General features: G+C 33.4%; 1 protein-coding gene across 2 annotated transcripts in view; it reads left to right on the forward strand.

The window, feature by feature from the left end:
- Positions 1 to 12093, forward strand: part of LOC130441527 (head-specific guanylate cyclase) — a 119646-nt gene that overhangs the window by 32264 nt on the left and 75289 nt on the right. For both annotated transcript variants that reach the window (XM_056775249.1, XM_056775248.1), the window contains exons 2-3: positions 5977 to 6228; positions 10260 to 10336. In XM_056775249.1, the coding sequence (XP_056631227.1) occupies positions 6043 to 6228; positions 10260 to 10336 (263 nt within the window). In that variant the 5' untranslated portion in view covers positions 5977 to 6042. The remainder of the gene's footprint in view (positions 1 to 5976; positions 6229 to 10259; positions 10337 to 12093) is intronic.

The following is a 12093-nucleotide window of genomic DNA, read 5'->3' on the forward strand; positions in this document are numbered from 1 at the left end:
GTTTTTAAGTATCAACGGCACAAATGATGCTAAGCGATCATATTTCCGGTGCAACAACTTTTTGAGATTTTTCTAAGGCTTTCGATTGTGTTAATCAACAATTTGCAGTACTATAGTATCAGAAATTCAGTTCAAAAAACTAAGTCATACCTTACCAACAGAAGACAGCTTGTAAGGGTTGATACAACGATGTCTTCTTGCAAGCCAAAATAATGGGGAGTGCCTCAAGGCAAACCATACTAGTTTCTCTTGAAGCAATCCTGATGTCACGGCACTTCATAGGACCATATCTACTGACCTAATAACCCTCAAATCATGGTGCGATTATAATTTGTGTCTCATTGTCTTTGAAACTAATCTTTCATCATATAAAAATGTATTGCAGTTTTTTTTATTATCAATACCATCATTTATGTCGTTGAATCTGTCAAATTCTTAGAGCTTGTTGTAGAAAATTCTTTGAAGTTACATATTGCCGCTTTATCTAAAAAATTTAGTACTTTCTGTTTTGCGCTAAGATGAGTTTCCTGATTTTAAGCACCTCTATAACAGTTTATTATGCTCTTATTGATTCGCATCTCCGATATACCCGGCCCATCTGGGGTTCTGCCGTAAAAGGATTCTCTCTTTAAGGTCTAAAACTTTATTAATATTATATATTATATCCAATAACTATATTGTGTGACTTAATAGAATTTGCCAATAGTAATAAAGTTTTACGATATACAGAATCTTTAAATTGATTGATTTTATTTAAACGGTCAGAGATTTAGTCAGTCAAATAGTTGGTAAACTGAAGGAAGAGTGAAAAGTAATGATGGGTTTAAAAAATCATTTTTCTTATAAAAATAGATCAAAAATGAAATAAAAATTGATACTGTTAAACTAAAACCATTTAAAGATCTGTAAGATCAGTGTTTGAAGTAATTATCAAAACAACTATCATTTCTAATTATCACAACAACAATTAATACTAATTTCACGAACGAATTAGACGTTAGTTGCATTTTTCTTAGGTATTCATTCATCGTCACTAACTTTTATTGAAATACTCCAACAAAATTGACAAACGTATACTAATATTTCTTATTGATAATAATATAAATTCATTGGCCTTCTATATATTTGCAATTATTTATTTGGTCATCTAGCTCTCCAAGTCTGTACAATCTGTTGCTTGTATTCGAAGTACAGATTTCTTCTTGGTATAGTTCTAATGAACCACTAAGGCGGACTACATATTCCCTTCCCTCCCTGCAGACCTTTCTTGTTCTATATTACAAAAATTTAGTACTCTATCTAAGGATATTTAATAAGAGTCGGTTTTTGTTGCAAACAGTCCTTTTTGATCTTCTTGAAGAAGCTCTTCTTAAACGAGTTCTTATAATACGACGGGTTTCAAGATTGTTTTTATTTCGACTACTCTTTTATGTCCTTGTCAGCAAAGTATTTTTTTTTTTTTCGATTAACAGAAAATTTTCCATAACGTCACTTTTAATACTGATATTTTTAGAGAGTCCCTTTAGGACAAGTTTATCTCCAACATTTTATTCAACTATTTAATTCAACGTTCTTCAACTTTTTTGTAAGTTTTTTGGAAATTGATATTATTTTATATAGCATTGGTATCTTTTTTAAAAATAAGGAGATTATTATCAATATTTTCATCAGAATCATCAGCAAGCCCATAATTTCTGATAAAAACATCAGCCTTTTAGATGTTGGCATTGTGCATCCCGGCTGGGATGCTGAAATGCGAGCAGCCGGTCGCTTTTTGCATCCCGGGATGCACAAAATCGGTTGTGGGCATTGGTTCAAATGCGGCGTATTATACTAGGCTGCTAGCATCCGAGCAGGCGCTCTATTTGACATATGCGCGGGCACGCAGTTTGATCAGAGTTATGACTATTTTTTCTTTGGGCGAAATTGGTCTAAGGGATCTTGTATTTTGTTTAGAGATGTTGCTTTGGATGTAGCCTGGAAACTCTTTGAAAGAAGGAAGTGACATTCTGGAATAATTAAGAAATCTTGTTTCACTATTGCACAGTTCATCAAACAATGTAAAATACAGGCTTTTAACACGACGGACGGCTAAAAAGGGGTCCACACTAAACTTTCTTTTTGCACGACGCCTTCTTTTCTTAATTAGTAACATCAGCAACAACAATTCTTCATTCGTTGGGGACATATTGACGACTGGCAAAAAATTAATATAAAATAACAGTCCAGGATGCTAGCAACCCAACACAAATTCGACTCAAAATGGAATGCTAGCATCCCAGATGTTAGCATCCTAGTATAATGGTAACTGCCTTGATACTGCACACCAGACTTACTTAGTGATTACCCCTTACGCCAAACTATCTTACGTAATTCAGGCATAGCCAATGAAGAATGTTCCAATAACAGTGGTAGCGATAATACCTGCCCGTTAACTTTCGAAGAGTTTTGTGTTTTATGCTCCCACATTCATTTAGGGTTAGTCATTATAATATCTACAATTGCAGTAATGGACTGAACTATTTAAAATTATCATGGTATTAGCGTTACGTTATAAGGATAAAACTTTTCCATATACCAGGATTGTCTACAATACTTAGACTAACCTCTTCGGCCGACTATTTTTAGAGTGATTTTTAGTTGTTTAGATTTTTAGACCTCAAAAATGTGCATTTTGGTAATTTTGAGTTAGGTTTTGATTCGTATCGTTGACTTTGTGAATTACCTCATCGTAAGTTCTTTTACGATCAACGCAAACACTCCAAAAATTATTTCCTGTTCAGTAAATATTTATTAAATAGTTTTTTATAATTAATTTTGATCGCCACGGTCGAGTTTATAATTTAATAAATAAAGAATAATTTGAATGAATACTGTTTAATTAGATATGTTAAATTATTCAGAAGAAACCGCGCAGCGAATATACTAATGGAACTATTCGTACAAAATATTATCTCAACAAGTATTTTCGTAAACATGACAAAATAGTGTATAATTGAGTAAACTTCAATTTGTTATTGTATTTCTCCATCAGTCCGTCCATCCATCTGTCTGTAGCAGCAAATTGAAATTAGAGAGCTCCGATTTTTTGCAATTAATTTCTGTATCCTATAGATGTGCCGAAACGATAGAAATTTTGGTTATTATTTGGAAACCTAACCTAACCTAATCAAAATGTGATTTTTCTCATGAAAAATTTCTCAACACCATTGAATTTGGAAATTTTTTGATTGCATCATATAACATATTCAAGAGAAGCAACAACAAACGCAAACACACAAAATAATATTTTTGTTAATATTCACTCATTTCTAAAATATGCACTATAGTCTCTCGCGTTGAGAGTGCGACGATTTTTTCACTTGTTTTTACAATTGAGGAGAGATTTAAACAGAGAATTCAACTTCCATAATTCATCACTGACATAAATAGTCTTATTAAGTTATCTCTTTATTACGAAATGCCGTTCAAAAGTTTTGAGATATTTTAATTTCAATCCCCGAAGACAAGTACATATTCGAAAGTTTGGAATATATATTAAAAAGAGTAAACTTTAGTATTTTATCGCATTTCATAAAAGCAATGTGATACTCTGTTCTATTCCAAATAAAAGACAATACCAACAAGCGCTGCTATTTCATTCGTATAGCAAAACGTCTGCTGGAGACATTTTATTTCTAATTCCGAATAATCAGGTGAAATCAAGCCTTGGTAATTAATAATATACTAAAAATTAGTTGTTACTCGAGTTGCGTCAAATATATCAGAATATATTAACTGCCTCAAATATTGTTGAGAGTTTTTAATCATTCTAAAATATGATCTGCCATTTTTCCAATGAAAAAACACCTACTTTCTTGGCTGACAACGCGATAAATATTCCCGTCCAAAGAATGTGAAGAATATAATAATTAATTAATTTCACGAATCAATTGTTGTCTATTTTCTCTTCTATATTTCCATTCAATCCAGTCGGTTGTAAAGTTAGTTTCTGATTCGTACTAACATAGTTCAAATATCATGAGTATCGATTAGTTTTTAGTGTTTGCAATAAAATCCAGGGTAATGAATTGATAGGACCTCAAACAATCTTGTTCCTCTGCTTTCACTACCTTCACAAGATACTCATCGCTCGTATGTTTCATGAGAAATGCCGGTGGGTGGCTTGAAATTAATTACATGAAATGTTCATTAAACGATTAATAAGATACAGCCAGATATTTCCAAAATAACGAATTTGAATTGCTTTGTTTATTAGGTCTCAGTGGAAAGTAATGAAAATAGAAAATAAGCCTGTATGCAATGTTCATTAATTTTGATTTAGAATTTCATTATGAATTGGTTCTAATGCCGTGCTGTTCTAAATTAAAGAATATGAAATAAAAGGTCGATTCGACCAAGTTTACTAGCTACCTGCAAGAAAGTAGATTATCCGATTGTAATTGAAAGCCCAGATACTTTACCCGTCTTGATCTTATAAAGTTAACAAAATATTAGAGGATTCGAATCGTGTGGCAGAAGTTGCTTTTATTTAACTATTGCTATAAAAGATGATGCAAAAAGAAAAGATATGATGGATAAACGTCTTCAGTACAACAGCAACTTCACAACTATTAGTCATAGACATTTCTCATTGATTTAATATTATCCTTAAATCTTCTCAAAGTTATTAATTTTTAGTCACAAAAAATATTAGAAAATTCGGTCCATTTTCATTCATACATATATTAACTTGAAATCTTTATATAACAGAATCTGGACACGATTTTTATTTTATTAATTAAAATGGATTAAATTGAAATTTTGTACACTTATGAAATAACAATGACAATATATTTCCATTACTAAGAACTTACAGACGGATCATCGGGGTATCAGAAAAATGTATACCGATGTACGAGGACGATGTGACTGAAGAATATATTTTCACATAATCACCTTTCAGCTATATAACTCAATTTAACAAAATATACATTTGTTTATGCCATTACATCTCCATTCATCTGGAGTTGTTATTCATCAAACCATATTTTCAAGTTTGCGGATAGAAAGTAATCAAAAATTGACACGCAATTCGGCAACAATACTGGACAATGGCATGACTTTTTTTTCAACAAATTTCGGCATGAAAACGTATCAGTGAATCAGAATAATATTGTTTAATCATTGTTTTCTCTAATCATGAATAACCAAGAAATATTACAACTCTGGAATTCCCAAACACTGAGACCATGATCTTATTAGTTTTTGCTGTCTTCAGAAACTGTTGGATGAAGTCCATTGTTTAGAAAATATTTTTATTCCTGAGATATAATGGTATAACCAAATATTTTCTACTGTGACATATCGATGAAAAAAAGTTATCGGTTCAGATATTTGTTTTATTTTTTTTTTGCGATCAAGCTTTTGATAAGAAGTAATCAATCACGGCACCAACCTTGCATTTATATTTCTTATATGTAACGTCTCATGTGAAATCCTGCATACTCATTCGATTGAAATATTTAGTTCTTTAGGTATTTCACGAACTTTCAAGCTAAGTATAAGAGTTCATATGACCACTTTTAAAAGCAAAGAAACCATTTACAAATCATTCCATGCGACAAAGAACTGGATATTTACGTACTGTTCTTTCAAACAATTTTTTTCAAAATTATGCTTAATCAATACTTTATATTTTTCTTCTATATTTGAAACAGCCTTATCATCATTGCGAAAGGACGGTGAATCTCTCAAAGTCACATTTCCGTTGACACAGACCTGGTATAATGGGTTCAAGATACTATAATATCGCACGGGAGGCTCACCATGAAGAATTAAATGTTTTAATGTAAATAAAGGTTTAAACGAAAAATAAAGTTATTTTCAATACTGTTACCAGTTAAAATAGAGTGATTAAAAGAAAATTTTACCTTCCTTCCATATTTTCTTTCGCCCTCTATTTTTATACACAAAATTTCATATTTTTTGTTTCAGATGTAACTACAACAACCATAACTCAGACATCTCATCACCCCTAACAGCCTTACCAATAGGATCAATATGTCCTGTCCTTTTCAACGTCCCTTCGGAACATCAAATGTTCAAAATGGTGGTGCGGCTCTCAAACGAAGCTTCACTACTAAACAAAACTCGATTCAAATAAATGACGACCAATTCGAAGAAGATAGAAATACTCTCAACTTAAAGCATTTAAACGAAGCAATATTGATACTTACTTGTCCAACGGTAGGCAATACGATTCAAACTACTATCTACTATCTAATACTGTTTACTACCATCACTTACAATTATAACTGTTTCGATTCAAATTAACGAGTTGAACCGTGTTGGGATTTTCGGCTTCCACTTTGGAGCCAGTGGTGGAGCAAGGGTGGTTGGTCATTGGTAAGAAGTGATCCATGGTCTCAATTATTTATGTTTAGTGCAATTCTTTTACGAGTGATCCATTTTCTGTAATCGCGTGCTAGATCGGAGCAGCGTAAAAAAATTGAGAATGCGCTACACTGGCTAGGATTCTCCTTTTTGAACCTCTTAGTCCTTCGAGATTCGGCGTCAAACACGAAAGAACTGTAATTGTTGTTTCTACTTCAGCTGCAGTCCGCAGGATATCCTGCCCATAACCTAACTTCTTGTCAATCAAGACACCAATGTATTTAATGATCGTATTTGCGTTGATTACTACTCCTAGAGGATTGAAATGTATGGGATCAATCCTCCTTCTTTTTGTTAAGATAACTGCACACGTCTTTTCAGGTGCCAGACACCAGTTGCTTTCCTCCATCCAATGAGTATAACTAAGAAGCCTAAATCGACTTTGTACATATTTTTCTGTGACCAACATCGCAACATCATGGACAAAGCATATCAATGTTATTCTGTAATTATCACCGTAGCAGATCGTCGTATAGAAGCGTTGGTCCAAAAATTGAACCAAGCGGTACTCCGGTCCTTATCGTTATTACTTCTGAAATACCTTCGGCTTTCAGTATGATTTTTCCGTTGGAGTGATAAGAAAGAATTATTTGTAAGATACTTATCTTCCAATTTCGTTTTCTGAGCTTGTCCAATATTGGTTGCCATGATGTGCAGTTGAATGCGTTTTTCACATCAATTATTACCACTGCACAGAGATTTTTATGTGGTGTTCTTAAATCTGACGTTCGATCAGCTAATTCCGTGACATATTTAATAGTGTCTAGGTTCTGGAAAACGGTATTGTTTGGCTTGCTCAAGCCTTATTAGGACTAGGTGTTCGTAGAGCTTACCTTCTACGCGTAAAAGACAGATTAGGCTATAGGATATTGAGTCTTGAGCTAGTTTATTCGGTTTGCTAGGCTAAAGAAGACCCTTACTTTCTTAAGATTCGCAGCTGCTACCGCATTTTCCTATAAGTGATGCTTTGAAACTGTCCTCCATTATTTATTCGAAAGTCAAATTTTGTATGGAGTGGGAACAGTTTGGCTACTACGCTCTTCACCGTGGTCATTGATAAATGTGTATGAGGGGGGTAACCGTCCATTTTTCTCATTACAATTCAATGGCCATCCCCCTAGATATCTTGATTTAGTTCCTTACAGACTTCAGTCCATTACCTTCTTTTTTGCGGTTTTTGTCGATCTTGTTGGAGATTTTTTGAGTGTTTTATATTCTTCCAGAAGGACATGGCTCGATTCCGGTTCGCCCCTTTTCAACTCTTCTTGTGTATAGCCTTCTTCTTCTCACGCATTCACTGTGCATTAATGATATTTCTTCTGTCCACCAATAAGCTGGTTTTCTGTTAGATATACACTCAGCACTTAAGTCGTATTTGTCTTTATTTTCGATGCTGCGGAACAAAGTTCTTGTTTGTCCATATTACTCACCTCATCATATCTTACATTTCACTGACATCCCAGTTATTTACCTTAACGCTATCATGCGATAATGTGATATCTATTATAGAGGAGCTTTTGTTTCTACGAAAGGTTTGTGTGGTACCCTTATTATGGCAGATTTGAGCTATCCACATTATGTTGATTTCACAATGAAGTTACCTCCTAGAATAACTTTTGTCTTTTTGGCTTCTAATCTGTTCGTCAATATTTTTGAGAATTTCCTTCAAGTTCTCTGGTCCCTTATTTGGCGAGGCATAGCAACCATATATTGGATAGGCTTGTGTTTGTATGTGATAGAAACCTTGACCGCTACCGTTATGTTATAGCTTACGACGCTAATGTCTGTATCAATTTGTATCCTATATCTTCCCTGTTTTGTATTACCTGACGGTTAGATCTAGATGTAATGAAGATATCTGCATTTATTTATTTTTTCAGTAACATAAGCCATGCCGAGTGCCGGATAGCTTCTATTCGTATTAATTTGTAATATTTTAATTCTTATTTTGCACTGCCAGTTTGATTATCCTTATTTAGTACCGAGAATACACTATAGTGGGCTTTTACACTGAGCTGCTTTGTGACCATCTTTTGTGCACTTCATGCATTAAGTTTCTTTCACCTCAGACATTTATTGTCTTCTTGTCTCTCCACTACATAACACCGTATCCACCCAATCTTGTCTCTTTTGGCTCGCAAGAGAATTCCACCTTCTGTTTTATACAAAACTATTGCAGAATTTTATCTGTGGCCGTATGCTGGGCACAAATCTCTTACTTCCACCGCATGAAAAGGCCTCCTGAATTTCTTCTTTAGTTGTCACTTAATCCATACCCTTAACATGCAAAACTGTTCTTTCACTCAGCAAATTAGCAGTGATATTGAGTAGTATTCTGCTGATTTCCTTTTTTAAGAACCTCAGCTTTGTCCTGATTATTTCGAATTGCGAGAAGGTCTCCATTTCTTGTTTGTCTGACACCATGTATGTCAACAGCCATTTTGCTTGGGTGCTTCTTCAACAGATTTTACCAAATTTGCGTATGTAGTATCGCTTTTTTTTGTCAGGTTAGCTTCGTGTTTTGTGGTTTGTATCTGTTCCTGTTGTTCGATAGGTTTGCATCCTTGATTGTGTTAGAATGTCCTCGTGTCATTTTTTGGAAAACATATGATGTTCAGCGCTCATTTTGTACAAATAGGGGTTCAATTATTTTAAATCATTTCTAAGAATGTACTTATGATATTGAGAGAATGTTTGTGTAAATTTCTTACTACTTTCTCAAGTTTTTAACCTTCAAGGCTAAGTCAGGTCCCTGGCCTTATTGTAGTGGTGATGACGCTTTTAAGTAAGCCGTCGATGCTCTGCATACCTCATAAAGAATACAGACGTAAATAATAATGGTAAGAAGATTTAATGAATTATGTGATTTTTAAATTAAGATTTGAAGACCTTTCATACACAACTTCATGTCCTCTTCACACCTTATATATATATATTCACAGTACTACAAGCCTTTATGGTCCATGACTTTTGTTCTCCAACTGATTTCAAAATTCTCTCCACAGACTTTTGCACCCCAATTAGATTCTACTTCTCTAATATCCTCAACTCTGCATCCAACAATTTCGTTTTTGAACTCTTGTTCTTGTACCGCCTTCTTCTTTATTGGACCATTTTGCAAATCTCTTTTCCGGAAACCTCTTAGAATTCCAAAGACTCTTTGAGCTTTTATATTATTATTTAGGAGTATTTTTATATATCCTTCAGTTCTTGGTTAGTTTTTTTTGTTCAAAGTCCCTCATTTCTTTTTAATTCCCAAATAATTTTCCGCACTTCTTCCTTTCCCTTATATCAAGTATTGTTTCTTTTGCCATGCTAAAACCCATATTTCGTCTCTATAAGTAACTTTTGATCGTATTTTTGTACAAAATATTATAATTTTTATTGCTCTAGATAACTCCAGTGATTTTATTATTTTAATGATCCTCCCACAACTTTACTCCTATTCGCTATTCGTTTTTCAGTCCGTTCTTCGTTTTTATTTGACAGTGTTGCTTCCAGGTATCCGAATTCATGAGCTTTTCCTATCTTATATTTTCTGTATTATGTTTTCCTTTCTACCAACCACAATCTGTTTTAGTATTGGGGTTAAATTATCAAGAATGCTAATATACGTGTTAATTATTTTCTAATTTGTATCCTAAACACAACTTTGGAAGATCCTTACTTCAGTATTGACCCACTTTCATACAAATTTCCATCCCGTGTATAATACCCTTAGAAGTAAAGCTTTGTGGTTATTGAAAAACAGTGAGGGCATGTTTTTTATATATTTATATAAAAGGTGTGGATATTCAGAATAACGGTATCGATTTTTTTTACAGAACGAAGCTGTCCAACAAGGTCTTGCTTCTTTAATTGTGAAACAATCTCCGGCAAATCGTTATAGGTACCGCTGCCTGTAAGTATATTTTTCTGTAAATACATAGTACAGATTTTTTCCAAAGTAATTGTTAGTTTAATATTCAATTGTACGACAGAAAGCTTCTATAAATATTTGCGGGAAGTCTTGTCATTGGTGAGTTGAATTATTTCCAATTTATTTAGACCATTCTTTTGTTCTAAATGTGTGTATGATTAGAAAAAAGATGTTTATCCTTAGTGGCTCTTGAAATATTAATAGTTACCGTGCCAAATCTGAAAACCGATGCACCTATTCTAATTACGTTATGTTAACAACGACGTCCGTGTTTACTTATGTTAAAATAGTTAAAATTAATTAATTAAAAAATAAATAAAAAAAAAAATAAATTAAAATTAATATTTTGTATAGATCAACGAATAGTAATATTTTTGAAGCCTACATATGCCCAATGTTGTTCAAATAATTATTTATTTTGTTCTGAGACGTATACCAATCTATAACTCTGTTTATAAGAAACGGGTACTTTTGCAAGATCAACTAACTAACAAAAACGAACACTTCACAAATAGAAGATCAACTTATTGACAAAATTCCTTTTTCAAAGAAAATGAATAGAACTTAATTTCACAAAAAAAGTTATGCTTATTTCAAGTCGATAGGATTAGTATTAACGACCTGAAGTCTGGATAGATTTTATACTGCCAGAGATCCGATCCGAATAGATACTACGCCAGGGGTGCTCAAACTTGAACTGCTGGCGATCTACCTCAATATTTTTAGACTACTTACGATCGACTCTGAGAGGCTGCAAGTATGTGTGATGCAGGGTTGTACATACACGATACACCCTACCTACCTAGGTAGGGTGTACCGTAACATATGTAGATATTAGCTTTCTGCACAATATAGGTACATTATTTTGGTCAAGGTTTGGGTTAGGTTTAGTTAGGTTCTTCTCTACAATATCAATGAAAAAACTCATAGTTATTCAAAATTGCGAGTTTATTGGTTGTTACAAAACAAAAGAGGTACATATGGTGTTAAACTTAACTAAAGAGTGGCTTTGGATGTTGAAGCGTGGCACTGCATGTCCTCAGCATACTTTTCATAAGATGGTACGTAACCACTGAGTGCTAATCGCAAGCATGATGACATATGATCGTCAGTTAGTCGATTGCGATATTTTGACTTAATTATCTTCATTTCAGAAAATGCAGACTCGCACAAGTAAGTTGACCCAAACAATGCTGTCAGTCAGTTGAATGGCGATTGCCTTAGATTCGGATATTTATCTTCAGATATAAAACACCAGAAATTTGTATCAGATGCTGTAGCTTTGAGATGTATATCTGATATAATCTGCACCAACTCATTTTCAACAGAACATGAGTTCATATTAAACTGACTTGCTATTTCAGTAGCTAATTCCTCAATGTTTTTACATGAAAAAGGATAACTCATAAATGATGCTATATTTTTCAATTTACTGCAATCATAAAAACGCATTTCAAATTGTCCCAAAATATTTGATAATTCAGCCTCATACGTATCATAATTAAACTGAGGAATCCTTGCTTTCAAAGACGGAAAATGTTTCAGATCCTTTCTTTTCAGTTGATCTATCATAAGTTGAAATTTACTTTTGAATGCGTTTACTGCGCTAATCATCTCAATAATAGTTTTTCCTTTACCTTGAAGCTCCAAGTTAACGATGTTTAAGTGCATTGTGATGTCAGTCAAAAATGCCAAATCAGTCAGCCATTTTTCGTTTTTCAAAATCTGAGTGTCATCAC

The sequence above is a fragment of the Diorhabda sublineata genome, chromosome 3 (genome assembly GCF_026230105.1).
Source record: "Diorhabda sublineata isolate icDioSubl1.1 chromosome 3, icDioSubl1.1, whole genome shotgun sequence".
Lineage (NCBI taxonomy): Eukaryota > Metazoa > Arthropoda > Insecta > Coleoptera > Chrysomelidae > Diorhabda > Diorhabda sublineata.